We start from the raw sequence: 22,193 nt of genomic DNA on the forward strand, positions 1-22,193 counted from the left end.
AGTTTCCACATATGAGAGAAAACATATAACCCTTGACCTTCTGAGTTTGGCTTATCTAACTTAACATTAATGATCTCTAGTTCCATACATTTTCCTGAAAAGGCCATAATTTTATTTTTCTTTATGGCCAAATAAAACTCCATTATGTAAATATACCACATTTTCTTTACCCATTCATCCATTGATGGACATCTAGGCTGCTCCCATAGTTTGGCTATTGTGACTTGGGCTGCTATAAACATGGGTTTGATAACTTTCATTCTTTAGAATAAATACTAAGGAGTGGTATAGCTGGGTGATATGGGGGTTCCATGCTAATTTTCTTTTCCTTTTTCTTTTGGTACCTAGGATTGAATCCAGGGGTGCTTAATCACCAAGCCACAGCCCCAGTCCTTTTTATATTTTATTAAAGAAAGGGTTTTGCTGGGTTGCTTAGGGCCTTACTAAGTTGCTGAGGCTGGGTTTGAATTCCTGATCTTCCTGCCTCAGCCTCCCAAGTCACTGGGATTACAGGCATATGCCACCACACCTAGCTGCCATGCTAGTGTTTTGTGTAAGAAAGTAGGACCATAGAGGTTGTACTAATTTACAATCCCACCAACAGTGTAAAAGCATTCCTTATTCTCCACATCCTTTCCAGCATTATTATTTGTAATCTTGATGACTGCCATTCTGATTGATATAAGGTGAATCTCAGTGTAGTTTTGATTTGCATTTCCCTAGTTGCTAATGATGTTGAACATTTTTTTTATATATTGACTTGCCATTCCTGTTTTTTCTTTGAGAAGTGTATGTTTAATTCATTTGCCCATTTATTAATAGGGTTATTTTGTTTTGGGGTGTTAAGTTTTTTGAGTTTTTTATATATTCTAGATATTAATCCTCTGTCAGAAGAGTAGCTAATAGAGATTTTTCCTATTCTGCAGGTTCTCTTTTCACATTCTTAGTTGTTTCCTTTACCATTCAAAAGCTTTTTAATTTGATGCTATCCCATTTTATTAACTCTTGGCATTATTTCTTGAGCTTTAAGGGGTCCTATCAAGAAAATTGTTGTGTATTCCTTTAGGCTGGTGTGTTGACCCTACATTTTTTTCTAGGAGTTGCATAGTTTCTGGTCTAATTCCTAGGTCTTTGATCCATTTTGAGTTGACTTTTGTGTGGGGTGAGAGATAATGACCTAGTTTCATTCTTCTACATATGTATAACCAGTTTTCCCAGCACCATTTATTTACAGCTGTCTTTTCTCCAGTGTGTATTGTTGGCCCTTTTTTCAAGGATCAAATGATGGTATCTGTGTGGATTTGTCTCTGTGTTCTATTCTATACTATCAGGCTATGTGTTTGTTTTTATGCCAGTACCATGCAGTTTTTGTTAACATAGCTCTGTAATATAATTTGAAGTCAGGTATTGTGATGCCTCCAGGATTGCTTTTTTTGGCTTATAATCGTTTTGGCTACTCAAAGCCATTTATTCTTCTAAATGAATTTTAGAACTGTTATTCTAATTCTGTAAAGAATGTCTGTCATTGGTATTTTTTTAAAATATTTATTTTTTAGTTGTAGTTGGACACAATATCTTTATTTTATTTATTTATTTTTATGTAGTGCTGAGGATCAAACCCAGGGCCTCACACGTGGTAGGCAAGTGCTCTACCGCTGAGCCACAACCCCAGCCCCAGTCATTGGTATTTTAATGAGATTGCATTGCATCTGTATATTGCTTTTGGCAATATGGTTATTTTAACAATATTAGTTTTGTATATTCATGAATCTGGGAGGTCTTTCCATCTTCTGAGGTCTTCATTAATTTCTTTCTTCAAATTAATTGTAGAGGTCTTTCATCATCTTGGTTAGATTTATTTCTAAGTTGTTTTTTTGTTTTTAAGGCTATTGTAAATGGAATTATTTTTCTGATTTCTTCCTCAGCAGATTCATTGTTGGTAAATAAGAAGGCCATTGATTTTTGTGTTGATTTTATAGCCTGCTCCTTTGCTGAATTTGTTTATTAGCTTTAGCAGTCTTTTGGGGAGTTTTTTTAGATCTTCTAGGTATATGACCATATCATCTGCAAACATTGATAATTTGACTTCTTCCTTTCCTATTTTCATCCTTTTTATTTCCTTTTCTTGCCTAACTGCTCTGGCTAGAATTCCTAACACTATATTAAAATAGGAGTGGTGAGAGCTTTTGATATGAATGTGATACTAGTTTCATAGAATGAATTTGGAAGTGTTCCATCCCTTTCTATTTCATAGAATAATTTGAGGAGATTGGCATTAGTTCTTCATTAAAAGATCTGGTAGAACTCTGCTGAGAATCCATCTGGTCCTGGGATTTTCTTTTTTAGAAGACTTTTTATTACTGGTTTTATTTCATTACAAGTTATTGGTCTGTTTTGGTTTTCTATGCCCTCTTGATTTAATTTTGGCAGAACATATGTGTCTAAAACTGTATCCCTTTCTTCTGGGTTTTCCAATTTTTTGGAGTGTAAGTTTTCAGAATAGTCTCTAGTGATCCATTGGATTTCTGCAATGTCTGTGGTAGTTTCTCCTTTTCCATCTCTATTTTTATTAATTTGGGTATTCTCGATTTCTTTTGGTTGGTTTGGTTGAAGGCTTATCAATCTTCAATTCTTCTTTTCAAAGAACCAACTCTTTGTTTCATCGATTCTTTGTATTTTTTTTTAATTCTCAAATTCATTGATTTTAGTTCTTCATCATTTTCTTCTTTCTACTGGTTTTGGAATTGGTTGGTTCTTCATATATTATTAGGTTGTTTATTTGGAATCTTTCTGATTTGCTTATATAGGCACTCATAGCTCTAAAGTTTCTTTTTAGAACTACCTTCATAGTGTCCCAGAGGTTCTGGTATTTTGTATCATGATTCTCATTTGAGTCTTAAGAATTTTTTAAGCTCTATCTTGATTTTTTCTATCACCCATTTATCATTTAAGGATGTATTGTTCAATCTTCATGTGTTTATATAGTTTCTATATGGTTTTGTTGTGTTGATTTCTAATTTAATTCCAGTATGATTTGATAAGATACAATGAATTGGGATAGGATGATGGCATTGTGGCTGAGTGGTAGAGTGCTTGCCTAGAATGTGTGAGATACTGGGTTCAGTTCTCAGTACTGCATCTAAATTAACAAAATAAAGTCCATTGACAACTTAAAAAATTTATTAAAAAAGATACAATGACTTTATCAGGATTTTTTGTATTTTGACTTACTTCCATCTTAAAATAGTTTTTGTTTTGTTCACAGACATTCATCTTCTAGTAGAATAGGAAATCTGTTAATTTACCTATTTTTCCCATATTATAGATAATTGTGTGGAATTATTTTTTAAGATGGTGATCAAAAATGTCCATAGTGTACTTCTTAGAAATTTATATATAGGGTATTGAAATAAAAAAGAACAAAATACTTAATTGTGTCAACTTCCAGCACACAGAGAAAAGAGGTGTGAAGTTTTGTTAAGGATAAATTAATATTTCAATTACTTAAGGTAGATCTGTTCAGGCAGCAAGTAGTACCTCATCTGGTTTAACACCAATTCAGCTTCTCTAATATGGAAGTGAAAACCTATTCACCGCTGACTTAGTCTCAGGGGCTGAGGTTTATTTTATAATAAATTTGTTAGTTTAGTCTTTAAAGAAGTTGGGGCCTAATCCCACATGATGGAGATTAGGGCCTACTTTTTCTTCTGTTAGACGCAGAGTCTCTGGTTTTATTCCTAAGTCCTTGATTCATTTTGAGTTGAGTTTTGTGCATTGTGAGAGGGCTTTAATTTCATTTCTTCGCATATGGAATCCTAGTTTTCCCAGCACCATTTGTTGAAGAGGCTATCTTTTCTCCAATGCATGTTTTTGGCACCTTTGTCTAATATAAGATAATTATAATTTTGTGGGTTAGTCTCTGTGTCCTCTATTCTGTACCATTGGTTTACCCATCTGTTTTGGTGCTAATACCATGCTGTTTTTGTTACTATTGCTCTGTAGTATAGTTTAAGTTCTGGTATAGTGATGCCACCTGCTTCACTCTTCCTGCTAAGCATTGCTTTAGCTATTTCTGGGTCTCTTATTTTTCCAGATGAATTTTATGATTGCTTTTTCTATTTCTATAAGGAATGTCATTGGGATTTTGATCAGAATTGCATTAAATCGATATAGTGCTTTTGGTAGTATGATCATTTTGATAATATTAATTCTGCCTATCCAAGAGCAAGGTAGATCTGTCTTCTGAGGTCTTCTTTGATTTCTTTCTTTAGGGCTCTGTAATTTTCATTATATAGATCTTTCACCTCTTTCATTAAGTTGATTCCCAAGTATTTTTTTTGAGGCTATTGAGAATGGGGTAGTTTTCCTCATTATCCCTCTCAGAGGATTTTTCACTGATATACAGAAATACCTTTGATTTATGGGTATTGATTTTATATACTGCTACTTTGCTGAATTCATTTACTAGTTATAGGAGTTTTCTGGTGGAACTTTTAGGGTCTTCTAGGTATAGAATCATATCATCAGCAAGAAGTGCCAATTTGAGTTTTTCTTTTCCTATGCGTATCCCTTTAATTTTTTTTTCCTTCTAATTGCACTGCCAGTGTTTCAAGAGCTATGTTAAATAGAAGTGATGAAAGATATCATCCCAGTCTTGTTCCAGTTTTTAGAGGGAATGCCTTCGATTTCTCCATTTAGAATGATGTTGGCCTGGGGCTTAGCATAGATAGCCTTTATAATGTTGAGATATGTTCCTGTTGTCCCAAGTTTTTTCTATTGTTTTGAACATAAAAGGTGCTATATTTTGGAAATGCTTTTTCTGAGTCTATTGTGATGATCATGTGATTCTTATCTTTAAGTCTGTTGATGTGGTGAATTATATTTATTGATTTCCGTATGTTGAACCAAACTTGCATCCTTGGGATGAATCCCACTTAATCGTGGTGCATGATCTTTTTGATATGTTTTTGTATTCAATTTGCCAGAATTTTATTGAGAATTTTTGCATCTATGTTCATTAGAGATATTGGTCTGAAGTTTTCTTTTTTGGATGTGTCTTTGCCTGGTTTTGGAATCAGGGTGATATTGTCCTCATAGAATGAGTTTGGAAGTGCTCCCTCTTTTTCTATTTTCTGAAATAAATTGAAGGGTATTAGTATTAGTTCTTCTTTAAAGTTTTGTAGAACTCTGCTGTGTATCCATCCGGTCCTGGGCTTTTCTTGCTTGGTAGACTTTTGATGGTGTCTTCTATTTTGTCACTTGAAATTGATCTGTTTAAATTGTGTATATCGTCCTGATTCAATTTGGGCAAATTATATGACTCTAGAAATTTGTCGATGCCTTCGATATTTTCTATTTTATTGGAGTACAAGTTTTCAAAATAATTTCTAATTATCTTCTGTATTTCTGTAGTGTTGATATTTCTTTTTTTTATCACCTATGTTAAAAATTTGAGTTTTCTCTCTCCTTCTCTTTATTAGCATGGCTAAGAGTCTGTCAATTTTATTTATTTTTCAAAGAATCAACTTTTTGTTCTGTCAACTTTTTCAATTGTTTCTTTTGTTTCAATTTCATTGATTTTAGTTCTTATTTTAATTATTTCCTGTCTTCTACTGCTTTTGGTGTTGATTTGTTCTTTTTCTAGGGCTTTGAGATGTAATGTTAAGTCATTTATGTGTTGACTTTTTCTTCTTTTAAGGAATGAAGTCCATGCAATGAACTTTTCTCTTAAAACTGCCTTCATAGTGTCCCAGAAATTTCAATATTGTATCTGTGTTCTCATTCACCTCTAAATTTTTTTAATCTCCTCCTTGATGTCTTCTGCAATCTATTGTTCATTCAGTAACATATTATTTAGTCTCCAGGTGTTGGAGTGGCTTTTATTTCCTATTTTATTATTGATTTCTAATTTTATTCCATCATGATCTGATGGAATGCAGGGTAGTATCTCAGCTTTTTTATATTTGCTAAGAGTTGCTTTGTGGCATAGTATATGGTCTATTTTAGGGAAAGATCATGTGCTGCTGAGAACAAAGTGTATTCTCTTATTGAAGGATGAAATATTCTATGTATGTCAGTTAAGTCTAAGTTATTGATTGTATTATTGAGTTCTATAGTTTCTTTGTTCAGCTTTTGTTTGGAAGATCTATCTAGTGATGAAAGAGGTGTGTTAAAGTCACCCAAAATTATTTTGTTGTGGTCTATTTGACTCTTGAACTTGAGAAGAGTTTGTTTGATGAACGTAGACATGAGGATGGAAACCGCTGCTTGCTTCTGCAGTCCATGTGAGTGGTATGATTTTTCCCAACCCTTCACCTTCAGTCTGTTGATGTCTTTGTCTATAAGATGAGTCTCTTGGGCATATTGTTGGGTCTTTTTTTTTTTTTTTTTAATCCAATTTGTTAGTCTATGTCTTTTGTTTGGTGAATTTAGGCCAGTAATAACATTCAGGGTTATTATTGAGACATGATTTGTATTCACAGACATTTTTGTTTATTTTTGGTATATAACATGACTTGGTTTCTCTTCTGATTAGATTTTCCTTTTGTGTAATACCTCCCTTTGTTTATTTTCATCATTTTGTTTTTCCATTTTCTCTTCTTGGAATATTTTGCTGAGGATGTAACTTTTGTTTATCATGGAAGGTTTTTATTTCATCATCAAATCTAAGCTTAGTTTTGCTGGATATGATTCTTGGTTGGCATCCATTTTCTTTCAGAGTTTGGTATATGTTGTTCCACAATCTCCTGGCTTTGAGGGTCTGGGTTGAAAAATCTGCTGAGATACGAATTGGTCTTCCCTTATATGTGATCTGATTCCTCTCTCTTGTGGCTTTTAAGATTCTATCCTTATTCTGTATGCTAGGCATTTTCATTATAATGTGTCTTGGTGTAGATCTTTGTAATTTTGTACATTTGGTGTCCTGTAAGCCTCTTGTATTGGATTTTCCAATTCATTATTTATGCTTGGGAAATTTTCTGATATTATCTCACTGAAGAGATAGTGCATTCCTTTGCTTTGAAACTTTGTGCCTTCTTCTATCCCAATAACTCAGATTTGGTCTTTTGATGCTGTTGCATAATTCTTGGATGTTCTGTTCATGGTTTCTTACAGTCTTTACTCTGTGATCAACTTTATTTTCCAGATTGTACACTTTGTCTTCATTTTCTGATGTTCTTTCTTCCAAGTGATCTAGTCTGTTGGTTATGCTGTCTATTGCGTTTTTTATTTGATTTATTGTATACTTCATTTCAAGGATTTCTGTGTTTTTTTTTTTCAGAGTCTCTCTTTCTCTCAATAATCTTTTGCTACCTGTATTTGCTCTCTTATCTCTTTGTTGGACTGATCAATTTTTTCCTGTATTTCCTCATTTAGATTATTCTTTAATTCACAGATCATTTTAATTATGAACCTTCTGAACTCTTTCTCTGACATTTTAATAACTTCGCTGTCCATGGGTTCTATTACTATAGTATCCTGGTTTGTTTGGGGCACTTTCCTCCCTTGTTTTTTCATGTTGTCTATGGGTCTTCCTTTCTTGCAGTGTGGATCTGAGATATTACAGTTTCTTCCCTATATTCTTATAGTACTCATGCAGATTGTCTGTACCTCACCTTGATGTTGGGCTTCTAGACCCTGCTAGTATCCCTCAATGTGTGCTACTGCATCTAAAGGTGGTGGTGGCAATAGCCGAGGTAACTCGAGATAATAGTTAAGGTGCCCCAAGTTGGAAGCAATGTCTTACAGAGATGGGCCTGAAAGGTTGGGCCTCACACTCCCTTTGGCATGCCTACTCTGAGATGCAGCTGCTTCTAGTCCCTGTCTACTGTCAGGGGCTAGTGCATGGGGAAGGCTATGGCGATGAATACAGTGTCCCAAGATGGAAATGGGTTAGGCTTAGGCTTCCAGGTGGCAGGGCGGTGGGCCGAGTGCGAACTCAGACTTACCCTGGACCTGGGTCCTACACAAGTCAGTGTGGATGGATCTGGGCCGGGCCTGGGCTCCCACTGTAGTCTGCTGGTTGGAAGAGGCCGTCCAGTGCCAGAAGCTGGGCTCCTGTGGGCGTCTGCCCCATGGGTGGAGGGGTGAACCAGGGGCCTTCTGTGAGCCTGGGTCCCACACAGGCTGGAGTGGGCGGTCTCTGGGACTTTTTCAATATAGAAAGGTATAATTAGATTTTGGCCTTTTAGATCATAGTGAGTCTGCTTTTTGTTATATAATTGTTCTGTTTGGTCTTATTCTTCAAGAATCTTCATGTTTTTTGAGCATATTTATTCTTGGTTCCTTTGGATTTTAAAAAATATACTAAATAAGCATGTGTTTTCTTTCCTTTTATTGTAGCTTCAAATAGATTGGGAGAAAATCAAAGCCAAAATTGAGATGGAAATTACTAAGGAACGAGAGCGATCATCAAGCAGCTTGTCCAGCAAGAACATGGGGCTAAAGCACTAAGTGACATGCTAACCTTTAAAAATGTTATCTTTTGAAATTAATTTTGACTAGACAAAGATAAGCATGTTTTGGTTGCTAAAGAAAAATGCATCATCTTTAAATAATAATGAGCACTTTCTGCATATTAGTAAAATACATTCAGTAAGGTTAAGCGCAGAATAATTGATGTAATGCCATCTTTTATATTTTTCTAATTAGCCATTTCTTTATACGTCTCTATACCTGTTGATTACATTCCAGTTTTTTCTTTATTACTTTATCCCTAAATCTTCAGTATCAACAATATTAATGCTGATAATAGAACATTGAATTCTTTAAAATGTATGCTATCATTAATTTATTTGACCTCCACATTGTAAAACACCTCCAAAAATTTATTAAAAAAAAATGATAATGATGGATTTTTGAAAATGTGTAACAATGTAGACACTTGAATACTGAAGTTCATAGCAACATTATTTGAATAGTAATGGGTGAAAACAACTCAAATATCCATCAACAGATGAGTGATAAACCAATGTGGTATGCACATACAATAAAATATTATTTACTGTTACCATGAAATTAAATTCTGTTACATGCTACAAGATGGAAAAATTATGCAAAATGAAATAAACCAGACACAAAGGTCTAATAGTCTGTGATACTACTTATATGAGAATAAGCAAATTCATAGAGACAGAAAGGAGAATAGTGATTATCAGTGATCAGAGGGAGGGGGAGGAGTTTATCATTTAAAGGACATAGAGTTTATGTTTAGGATAAACAAATTCTGGAAATACAGAGAGTGGTTGTGGCCTCACAACATCATAAATATTAATGCCTCTGAATTATAGTCTTAAAATGATTAAAATGCTAAATCTTATTATGTAAATTTAACATAATTTAAAAAACATATAGAATAAGCAAGAGGTATTTTCCTTATTCCTCTCCTGACTTGAGAATGTTCTGGCTATAGGCCCTGGGAATCTGAAAGATTTGTGAAAATCTCCTTAGATAATAAACCTATTTGACTAGCTTTAACTCAGTATGTCCCAAAATTATTATTACCACAAAAGCTTTTTAACAATAACACAAAGATCCCTTAGAAAGCCTCCCATGAATTTGTATTTTGGCAATAGTACATTATAGAGTGGGTATGTGCATATACATTGGAAAGGGATTAACTCTTTTACCTCCATTTTAATTACTCTTTAGTTTTTTCTTTTATAAAAATGTTCTTTACTTTTCAACACATTTTTTTTTTCTGAAATGTTGGAATATGCTATTCTTGATGCAGATGCTAGATATAAGGATGTATTCAGTTTGTGAAATCTGACTAATCAGTTTATTTGTAAGTTGTCCTGAAAAGTTTATATATGCTTTCTATATATTGTTATATTTCAATGAAAAGCTTAAAAAGAAAATAGTTTAAAGGATAAATTTTATGTTATGTATATTTTACCGCAATTAAAAGAAGTAAAAAATACTAATGACAGGTTTGTGTTTAACAAAAATTTTCTGATATTCTATAATTCAATTCCATTCTGACACTGACTACTTAGAGTTGGCATCAGATCCCACAAGTTAAATGTCAAGGTCCCCAACAAGATTGCCCTTTCTTCAGACACCATCTGTAAGTAGAGTCCCTGGCCTTCCCTGAAGTCCCTAGGTTACCTGGACTTGTATCTGAGTTGGCTGCACATTTAGGGGTTCCTATAACCCCTCTTCACATTTGATAATTTTTTAGAATGATTCACAGAACTCACTCAAAGTCTTAACAGTTTTATTTGAAAGGATACAACTCATGAACAGCTACATAGAAGAAATGCAAGGTCTGAGGGGGCTTTTGAGGTAGGGTGGAAGGGAAGAGGAAGGGACACAGAACTTCCTTATCCTCTCCCTGTTGAATCTAGGTGCAGCATATTTCCAGCTCATAAATGTGTTTACCAACCAGGAAGCCCTTTAACCCAGCCTTCCTGTCCTGAGAGCTTTTTTTTTTTTTTTTTTAATTAGGGTTTCATTACATATGCATTGGCTATGCAACTGAATTCAATATCCAGGCTCCCTCCTCTGATTGGAGATATAGTAACTAAAATTCCAACCTTTTGATTTATTTATTTTTGGCAACCAGCCTCCTATGGCTACTATCTAGGTCCCCTCCCCAAAAGTCATTTCATTAGCATAACAAATACTCTTATCACTCAAGGAATTTCATGGATTATTTTGGATTATCTGTGTTAGGAACCCTCTTTTCTCACCCCATAAAAGACCAGATATATATTTTTTATTTTTTGGTGGTGCTGGGTATTGAACCCAGAGCCTTGTACATGCGAGGCAAGCACTCTATCAACTGAGCTATAGCTATCTCCAGCCCCAGATACATTCTTTGTATACCACAGGCCTCCCCTGGTCTTTGACTATAGGAGTTTTTTTTTGTTGTTGTTGTTGTTTTCAGAAAATGTACTGGGATTTAGTTTTTTTCCCTTTTTACTGGCATATTATAATTATACTATGTTTTATAGCGAAAGGATCATTCCTGACTGAGCCTAACAGATATAGCAACATTTGTAGTTTTCCAACATTCTTAACAGTATCAGCATTATAATCTTACCCACAAGGCCAGCGATAATAGACATTATGGTAGGTGTAACCTGAGAAATAAGTTTTAAAATACTGGTACATTACTAGAGTTCCATCTAGTCCCTAATAATTAGTCCAGTCCATCATTTTGAATGATCAACATATCTCCCAGTATAAAATCACTATGATGTGCAGGCTTCCATTTGATCATGTCAGATTCTAAAATGAAAAAATGGTCTCAGCAACACAAGATATCACCATTCAGGCATCTGGTATAATTGAGCTAAGAGTTAATGTCATCTCTTCCTCTGATCCTCTTTTGAAGCATTAATGTAATACTGGAATTCTCTCATTAATTCATTTACTCATTCCTTCACCTTTAGCTACTATTTTTACTTTTCTGCATTTATACACAAACTTTCAACCTTTGGAAGGGACAGTATATTTGGCCATTGTGCCGCTCCAGATTCTAGGCAATAATAGTAATCTAGCAAGTACTTCTCCTTCAATCTATTCCATGTAGAGTGTAATTACATAAGTACAAAATTAATGGGCTGTTTCTACCAGTTATCAATATAACTATATTCATGGTTAGCTTCAGTTTTGCCAAATAGGGTGCTCTGGTTTGAATGTCCCCTCCAAAACTTAGGTTGAAATTTAATTGCAACTGTGAAAGCATCAGGTGGGACATTTAAAAAGTATTTAGGTCATGAGGACTATGCCCTCATGAATAAATAAATTTTTTTATCAAAGGAGTGGGTTAATTATAAAGCAAGCTCTCTTAAGTGTGTGTTCTCTTGTTTCTTACCTTCTCACATGCTTTCTTGCCATGTAATGCCCTCCATCATGTTATGACACAGTAAGAAGTCCTTCCCCAGATGCTGGCACCTTCATGCTTCCCAGCTTCCAGGACTATGTGAAATAAATTTCTTTTCTTTATAAATTGTACAATCTGTAGCATTTCATTATAGCAGCAGAAAATGACTAAGACATGGATGAAGGCACAACCCATCTCCATCAGGCACTTAGGAATTCTGACATAGAGATTTAAAGTAGTATTTCAGTTTTTTGCTTAGGAATCATCCCTACTTCCATTACTTGTAGCTGCCACCCTGGTCCTAGGTCACTGCATCAAATAGGAAAAAGAAAATGGAAGAAATGTGAGCAAGAAAGGAAAAAGTATAATCATAGCAACATCCTCCCGATATGAGAATTGTATAATTATGCTAGTATCCTTCCCCAGTCTCTCTTCCCCAGATCCACCAGAAAAGCACAAGGATCTAATGCAGACAGTCTCTAAGCACATACTCCTGAAGACATGTAAGCCAGCCCTTCATGCCCGTATTTCCCCCTATTTAAAGATTCAGTTGCATGTTCTTTTTTAAAAAATCTTTTTAGTTGTTGATGGACACAATTCATTTATTTGTTTATTATATGTAGTGCTATGGATCCAACCCAGTTCCTCACACATGCTAGGCAAGCACTCTACCCCTGAGCTACACCCTACCCCAATTGCATGTTCTGATTCTCCTTTGTACTATTACTCTGAGAAGGACATCTCTCTGTCATTGTTAGATATCGGTTTTCCTTGGTTTGAAGAAATATGCCTTGGTGGTTGAATTGGTGCAATATCTTCTCTTCTGGTTTTTAATAATACTCTGAACATTAGCATCTATCCCCAAATAAGCAAAACCACTCCAGAGTACCTGTTTCTGCCAGGATTCATATGTAGCTTCTCCCAGGTCTACTGGCATCAGTCCAGCTTATCAGTTAAGGATAGGGTTTTCCTCCTGGAGAATATGTGCCAGAGCCATCTATCTGTAGTTTCTGTCTTTCTGACAAAAAGAATAGTTCTAGTGCACATTTTGTTCCTCAGCAGATACAAGAAGAACATATCTATATTCAGTCTATTTCTGCATTACCTCAGAGCCCTGCATCAATTCATTTTATTAACCTAGGTGGCTATGTCAAGTGAACACACTGGGTCATCTGCTTTTTGATTCCAGTCACCTTCCTACACTGGAAGCACTTCTGATGGGCTTTGACATGTTCCACTTTAATGCACCCTGAAATTCCCATTGCGATTTCCACAGAGCTGTGCCCAATAAAGACATCCCTTTAATAGGCACAGTCTCCTTTTGTCTGACCATGTGGTAAAAACACAAACAGGAATAAATGGCATGCAATGCATACCACAAAGGTGATTGGCTTTTCACTTCTTTGATCAGAGCCTGACCATCCCCCCAACCCCCCCCCAAAAAAGTGATGCATTCACATTGGAACCACCGTTAATTAACCATGAAGCTATTTATTAGTTCAGTTAAAAACTATTTATAGGGCACTGTCCAAAAGTTCATAGAAACAGGCAGCAGCTTGGGTGGTTTCAAAGTCAGTACTAAGGGATAAGTTACCTGCTCATGAATATGTTGCATTCCCCCAGTCCATATTTCATACAAACCATTCTGTTTTATTATGGACTGTTCTTATCATTGCTCTCCTCATTAATGTTTCTCTAATACTAATCCAGACAACATAGATATTTCAGGTTTTAAGATTGTTTTATGTCCTGCAGTCATAGAGGTGGTTTAAAACTTTAATTTTAATATTTTCCTCTCAAATGGAAATTCTGTACTACTCTCAGTAGTTGTTGCTGGGAGAGACTCACATGCTTTTGCATAAGCCCCAGTCTCTGAAGCATACAGGACTATTGTACTGAGAATTTGTCCAATGAATTTGTGGATTCCAGCTTTTAATCTACACTGCGTGGGTTTAGGGACCTTCTTTATTTCCTTTGGCTTAAAGAGCAGGTTTACATGTCATATTTTTACTATTATAGGTAAGGGAAATGTTCCCCAGTCAGACATGATTCTTCCCCATTCTCAGGTAAGAGCCATAAATACTTCACATAAACCTTGTTAAAATGTATCAATTTTTATTCAAACTTCTACCTTCATCTCATCAAATCTTGCATTTCTGTTTCCTCTGAATCTAATGTGGCTCCCATTAGGTCTTCACCAGCAGATTTTGGCACCACAGTAAATAGGGCTACATGTCAAGGTGTCCCAGAAGTTTCTCTTCAACTTCTGACAGTTTAACTGGAGCTTTCGGCCCTCAGCAAAAGGTTGAGTCAAGGGAAATGAGGCATTTTGTCAACATACGCTTTGCTTAATCTGACTAGTGCCTCAGACAGTTTTATGATGGTTTTCTTATTGCAATCTGTGCTGGATATTAAAAATTCCTCTAAATAGGGATTTTAAAAAACTACCCAGATTTTTGAAAGTTTTTTAATGATGGGGGACCAGCCAAGGGTCTCATTGGTCCACCTAACCTTCTGTAATGCTGTATTAAGACCTTCCTTTTGATCCCATCAATGTCTTGTGTCTTTTAAAAAATTTTTTTTAATTGTAGTTGGACACAATACCTTTATTTTTATTTATTTATTTTTATATGGTGCTGACCATCAAACCCAGCGCCTTGCACATACATGCCAGGTGAGTGCTCCACCGCTGAGCTACAACCCCAGCCCCTCAATGTCTGTCGTTATCCATTCCATTTCTTAATAACCATCTAAAGGTTTCTACCCTGTAAGATGAGTCCCTTGATTCTTCTGTTTGTCTCTCCTCATGTTTTTGCTAATTACTTCCATGTTCTTGGTCTCTGTAAGTTCCACACAAGAAAACCAAAATAGCAGATCCAATAAAGCTTTCAAATTGTTGTTGAATTCTGTAGGAGTAAGGTTACATGGGATGCCCATGCCAGAGAGGCCTGATAATCACAAAATTTATCATGACCTGGGTAACAGGCCTATTTAGTATTCTGATCATCATAAAACGAGTCCCACATGGTTTACATACAAAGTGTATTAGCTGCTTCTTCTGGAGTATTCCACTTGGCATTTGGGGTGGGAATTGGAAAGTACCACTTCTCAGGGGAAACAATTTTTACAGTGTTTTTTTTTTTAATCCAGTCCATTAGGCTGACTGCTTCTTCTGGAATAACCTGCCATGTGGCTGGATCATGTATAACCACCTGTGTTTGTTCCACAGTGAACTATGTGTTTATGTGAACATGTTACATGGGATGCCCTTCATGTTCCTTCATACTACAGCATTTGAAACCAAAGACACTGCCCCTAAATTAGACACTCACATGGTCATTTTAAAAGTAAGATTCTTCTGGAAGCTGATAATGACCCACAGTGTAAGATGACTCCCTTACACAATCCCTACTGATATCAGTAGTTTTTTGGTTTTGCCCTCTTCCTATGTGGAGTACCTTCTTGGTGACCAGAAGCCTTAGAGGTACTTTCTGCTGTTTCTATACAAGTTCCCTTTAGGGATATTTTGAGGCTAGTGACTATGGCCCAGGCTTCCAAAATCTGAGCTTGGTTCAGAATCAAGATCTATCCTATTATTCTCTTTTACTTTTATTTTAGCTATTATGTATAACAACAGACAAGATATTATGTGTTTAGTATATTTCTTATTATTTTGTATTCCTTTAGGAATCCAAATGTGCTACTTCCTCCACTAGTTTTTAATTCCACTGATTTTCGCCTTTATTAACTGGTTATAACACGGTTACAATTTCATATCCTGGTGACTAGTTAACTGCTACAGTTTGGACATGCCTTGAGGGTCCCCCAGACTTCATATGTTGAAATTTAATTCCCATTATAAGGTATTTAGAGGGTGGAAATTTAACCTGACTATGGTGTTCAGAGGTGAGACCTTTAGTAAATGATCAGGATTATATAAAGTTATAAGACTGGAGTCTCTATGATAGAATCCTAGTGGCTTTTTGAGAGGGAGAGAAACCAGAAATCACATACAAGCACAAATGTGCTCCCCCTTTCTTGCCATGTGATGCTGTATGCCCTTGAGCCTCCAGAACTATGAACTAAACCTCTTTTTTTTTCTTTTTTTTATTATTAGTTGTTTAAAACATTACAAAGTTCTTGACATATCGTGTTTCATACATTTGATTCAAGTGGATTATGAACTCCCATTTTTACCCCATATACAGATTGCAGAATCACATTGGTTGCACATCCACTTTTTTACATACTGCCATACTAGTGTAAACCTCTTTTTTTCTAAAACTTACCTGTGATATGATGTTCTTAGCAACAGAAAATGAAGTAATACAGTAACCAGCCATTCAACCTTTTCCTTTGTAACCCATTTTCTGAGTCAGTCATTCTAGAAAGTTCCACATTTTCTGACACCAAATGTGTACTAACCACAATTCTCAGGTGCCAGTTGGGTGTTCTACAATTCAATTCAATTCTGACACTAACTACCTGGGGTTTAAGGAAACTTAAGTTGGGGACAGGTTCCCCAACAAGACTGTCCTTACTTCAAATGGGGTCTTCAGGCTACCAGCACGTCTGTCCAATTTGGCTACAAATTTTGAGGTTCCCACAACCCTTCAGGTTTGATAATTTGTTAGAATGACACACATAATTCATTAAAACATTATGTTACAATTTCAGCTGTATTATAGAGGATGCAATTTGGGAATACCAAATGTGAGAAATGCATAGGGAAAAGGCCAGGAGTGGGGGCAGGGGAGCAGGGTGAGAGATGATTTAAAGCTTCTGTGCCTTTCCTCATGGAAGCTCTCCTCATCATCTTCCCTGCATATCAATGTGTTCACCAACTAGGAGGCCCTGCTCAGCCTCAATCCCAAAGTGTTTTTTTGTTTTGGGATTTTGTGTGTATGTGCTAGGGATTAAGCCCAGAGCTTCAGTGCTACTAAGCTACCACTGAGCTAGACCCCTGGATCTCCAAGGTGTTTTTCTTTTCATGTGTTTGTTTTTAATGTCTTCATTACATAGGTATGATTAACTAACTCACTGACCATAAGACTGAACTCAATCTCCAATCAGGGAGCTGAAAGTTCTAGTCCACCAATTGCATGGTGACCAGCCCTGATCCTGAAGCTTCCTAGAGACCTCGTTATTGTATTTCAAAGTCATTTTCCCAAATATATTGAACACTGTATTTACATGTATTTTGTGTAGCACTTTAAAAAATATTATATAAGCTTCTCAGTTGGTTTAACACAAATACACTTACTCACTTTGGAATGATTTGATATAACTTTATGCTTTTTAAATGTGTGTATAAACATTTTATTTATTTTAAAAATATATCAATTAAAAAAGATTTGTTTATCCAGAATGTGTGACACATGGCTTTGTTACAGATCAATGATGTATCTGCACTGTGATGATCCAAAACAATGTTTTGGTACAGAAGGTATGGCATATAATACAGAACATCATTTATGATGAGTCTTAAACAAGTTTTAAAGCAAACACATTTTAGAAAATGGTTAATATATTAAAAAATTACAATGAATATTCATTGAGAGTATTGTCAAATATATGTCATTTTCTTCTATAGAAAATAAGTGCCTTTCAGAAAACAAAATATGCTATATAAATAGTATTGTACCTCAAATCCATTTTCCTTATTAATTCCTACATAAAAAAAAGAATTTACAGTGCAAAAAGGTGATAAGCAATAACAAAAATATCTGGATTTATGTTATTATTTTCTGAGACATCTTTATTGTGAAGATAAGGTTGTGAGAAAATCATTGTGAAGGTTTCATACCACCCACAGAAACCAAAGAGAAGGTGATTTAGCTGCTCTTTTAAAAAGACTCATCATCTTCTACCTGTCCTCAGTCTGTATATCTTCAGTGTCTTCTGCTCAGTGGTAAATGACTTTTGGGCCAGAAAATTTATGGGATTCTCATAACTTTTTCATTCTTCCTCCTATTTCACTCTAAATTTACTTTGTCCCTTTGTCTTGGCTTAAACTGTTAGAATATCACCACCTGGTATTTTGCAGCCCTACAGATCATATACTCACCACACCCTGTGAATGATTTTTTAACAGTGATTTTTTAAGATAAACTATTTCAAAACATTTTAGAGCAAATCAATTTTTCAGATATTCTCAAATGTTCTAAATTATCTAAAATTCTTTTCTAGCCTAATAATCAACAATGAAGCAACTTCTATATTAATTTTAAAAAATATTTTTAACTGGTATCATAATTTGGATCTGGAACATCCCCAAAGGTTCCCACATTGAAGGCTTTGTCCCTAGTGCAGTAATGTTCAGAGATGGGGTTTGGGGGAAGTGATTGGATCATGAGGGTTCTGACATCATCAATGGGTTATCCATTGATGGATTCATAGCTGAATGGACTACTGGGAGGTGGTGGAAACTGTAGATGATGGGACCTAGTAAAGGGAGTGGATCCTTGGAGATATACCCTTAAGGACTATATTTAATCCCCAGCTCCTCCTCTGCTTTGGCTGCCATGAAGTGAACAGCTTTCCTCAGCTATGCTCTATGCTGTGATGTTCTGCCTCACCCCAGACCCATGGCAGTGGAGTCAACTGACCATGGACTAAAATCTCTGAAACTGTACCAAAATAAATATTTCCTCTTTTAAGTTGATTTTCTTAGATATTTTTTCACAATGACAGGAAAAAAGAGCTTTATAATTTGATGGAAATGATTGTAACATTCTTTTTCTAGTAGGGTGAACATAAAATGGCTCTAAGTTTGTCTCCATTTTGGGAGTATTATCACCAAGATAGAAAGTTTAAAACAAATCACTCCAGAAACAATAAAACATCTGTTCAAAGTTTATTTTCTTGTTCTCAAGTCAATGAGGGCTATACCACAGTTATTTATCTAGTAAATAAGTAAACAAATAAGGTTTACTTCTATAAAACTTTCATAGACAAGAATTTATAAGCCAAGAATATCCAGATTTAAATGCTAGAAAGTAATCTCATAGAGGTGGGATTAAGTAATATTTGTAATAAGCTGGAGCATTAAATGAGAATAACCCATAACAGTATAGCCTATAGGCAACCTTCCAGTTTTTTTGTTCTTTTTCAACCTTTGTCATCAACATAATATTAGTGTTTTCATTTTCTGTCTTTTAAAGCTAGGTACAAATATGCATGGCACAATGCACAAAATGAAAAATTTTAAAGGACTAAATATTAACAGGTTTTGAAGTATAATGAATTTTGCTTAAAAGAAAATATGACATGGCATTTACAATGAATTTTTTTCAACACTTGGGATTGAAACCTCAGCCTTCTATATGCTAAGCACATGCTCTATTACTGAGCTACACCACTAGCTGGTACTGGGAATTGAACTCAGGGGTGCTTTACCACTGAGCTACATCCCTACTCTTTTTATTTTTCATTTTGAGGCAGGATCTCACTAAGTTACTAGGCTAGCCTACAACTAGCAATCCTCCTGTCTCAGTCTCCTACGTTCCTGGGACTATAGGTGTGCACCACCATGCCTGGCCTGAAAGGAAAATTCTTATCTAGTCTAGTTAATTTATTCAGTCAAAATTTTTAGAAAAGCAGTTATATAACTAAAAGTCAATAAAATCCCTTTTTTGTGGTCCTTGTCATCCTTGATTGAAATCTTTTCTCTTGTTCATGATGATTTCCTATGGAAAAATCCACATACTAACCAAATCACTAATGAATACCCATTATAGCCTGGGAACTGTTCTAGATTTTATAATAGTGGGAAGAACAAAGAAATATTCCTGCCCTCTTATGAAGCTTATGCAATAATGGAGGAGTATATATGGAAAGATATACCATAAACAAATATTTTACATTATAGTATTTCAGGGGTAGGGATGTATATATATATAAATTCTATTAGCCAAGTTTATGCTATCCCCTTGCACATGCTGGCCACATGCTCTACCATTAAGCTACATGCACAGACCTTAACCTTGTTTTTATAAAAAATTAATTTTTAAAATATATATATGACAGCAGAATGCATTACAATTCATACTACACATGTACAGCACAAATTTTTCATATCTCTGGTGTATACAAAGTATATTCACACCAATTTGTGTCTTCATACATGAACATTGGATAATGATGTACATGACATTCAACCATCATTTCTAACCCCATGCCCCCTCTCTTCCCTTCCCACCCCTCTACCCTAGCTAGAGTTCATCTATTCCTCCCAGGCTCCCCCTCCCAACCCCACTATGAATCAGCCTCCTTATATCAGAGAAAACATTTGGCATTTGGTTTTGGGGAATTGGCTAACTTCACTTAGCACTATATTCTCCAACTCCATCCATTTAAATGCAAATACTATGATTTTATTTTATTCCATTGTGTATATATGCCATACTTTTTTTTTTATCCATTCATCTACTGAAGAGCATCTAGGTTGGTTCCACAGTTTAGCTATTGTGAATTGTACTGCTATAAACATTGATGTGGCTGTGTCCCTGTAGTATGCTGTTTTTAAGTCCTTTGAGTATAGATCAAGGAGAGGGACAGCTGGGTCAAATGGTGGTTCCATTCCTAATTTTCCAAGGAATCTCCATACTGCTTTCCATATTGGCTGCACCAATTTGTAGTCCCACCAGCAGTGTATGAGTGTACCTTTTCCCCCTCATCCTCGCCAACACTTATTGTTGTTTGTCTTCATATTAGCTACCATTCTGACTGGAGTGAGCTGAAATCTTAAAAGAGTAGTTTTGATTTGCATTTCTCTAATTGCTAGTGATGATGAACATTTTTTCATATATTTGTTGACTGATTGTACATCATCTTCTGAGAATTGTCTGTTCAGTTCTTTGGCCCATTTATTTATTGGGTTATAATTATTATTATTTGGTGTTTAGCTTTTTCAGTTCTTTATATACCCTAGATATTAGTGCTCTATCTGATGTGTGAAGGGTAAAAATTTGCTCCCAATATGTAGGTACTCTGTTCACCTCATAGATTGTTTCTTTTGCTGACAAGAAACTTTTTAGTTTGAATCCATCCCATTTGTTGATTCTTGATTTTATTTCTTGCACCAAAGAAGACTTCTTAAGGAAGCTGGGGCCTAATCACACACGATGGAGATTAGGGCCTATTTTTTCTTCTATTAGACACAGGGTATTTGGTTTTTTTCCTCAGTCCTTGATTCACTTTGAGTTGAGTTTTGTGCATGGTGAGAGATAGGGATTTAATCTCATTTTGTTGCATATGGGTTTCCAGTTTTCCCAGCACCATTTGTTGAAAAGGCTCTCTTTTCTCCAATGCATGTTTTTGGCACCTTTGTCTAATATAAGATAATTGCAGTTTTATGGGTTAGTTGCTGTGTCCTCTATTCTGTACCATTGGTCTACTAGTCTGTTTTGGTGCCAATACCATGCTGTTTTGTTACTGTTGCTCTGTAGAATAGTTAAGTTCTGGTATAGTGATGCCACCTGCTTCAAGGATTGTTTTAGTTATTCTGGGTCTCTTATTTTTCCAGATGAATTTCATGGTTGCTTTTTTTTTTATTTCTATGAGGAATGCCATTGGGATTTTGATCAGAATTGCATTAAATATGTATAGTGCTTTTGGTAGTATGGTAATTTTGATAATATTAATTCTGTCTATCCAAGAGCAAGTTAGATCTTTCCATCTTCCAAGGTCTTCTTTGATTTCTTTCTTTAGAGTTCTGTAGTTCTCATTATATAGATCTTTCAACTCTTTCATTGATTCCCAAGTTTTTTTTTTTTTGTTTTGTTTTTTTTGAGGCTATTGTAAATAGTGTAGTTTTCCTTTCTGAGGCTTTGTCACTGATATTCCGAAATGCCTTTGATTTATGGGTGTTGATTTTATATCCTGCTACATTGCTGAATTCATTTACTAATTCTAGAAGTTTTCTGGTGGAACTTTTTGGGTCTTCTAGGTATAGAATCTATCATCAGCAAATTAGATGAAAGAAATTAAAGGGATACACATAGGAAAAGAAGAACTTAACCTAGTTTTGAGTGTGCTGATCTGTAAAATAATTCTGCATAGTTTTGACAGTAATACTGATCACCATAAATAACATAACTTACCTGTGATTAGAATTTATTTACACAGACACTGAATATTTATGAAATCAAAATCAGGCCAGCCCACTGGGCTGGGGTTGTAGCTCAGCGGTAGAGCACTCGCCTGGCATGTGTGAGGCCCTGGGTTCAATCCTCAGCACCACATAATAATAAATAAAGGTATTGTTTCCAACTACAACTAAAAAGAATAAATATTTTTTAAAAAATCAGGCCCACTATCTCACACACATATAAACCCCCTGAGCTAAATCTGTTTTTGAATT

General features: G+C 35.4%; 1 protein-coding gene across 2 annotated transcripts in view; it reads left to right on the forward strand.

The window, feature by feature from the left end:
• Positions 1-11,956, forward strand: part of Ift80 (intraflagellar transport 80) — a 142,164-nt gene extending 130,208 nt beyond the window's left edge. For both annotated transcript variants that reach the window (XM_071615516.1, XM_027934018.2), the window contains one exon: positions 8,341-11,956. In XM_071615516.1, the coding sequence (XP_071471617.1) occupies positions 8,341-8,451 (111 nt within the window). In that variant the 3' untranslated portion in view covers positions 8,452-11,956. The remainder of the gene's footprint in view (positions 1-8,340) is intronic.
• Positions 11,957-22,193: the final 10,237 nt, after the last annotated feature.

The sequence above is a fragment of the Marmota flaviventris genome, chromosome 8 (genome assembly GCF_047511675.1).
Source record: "Marmota flaviventris isolate mMarFla1 chromosome 8, mMarFla1.hap1, whole genome shotgun sequence".
NCBI lineage: Eukaryota > Metazoa > Chordata > Mammalia > Rodentia > Sciuridae > Marmota > Marmota flaviventris.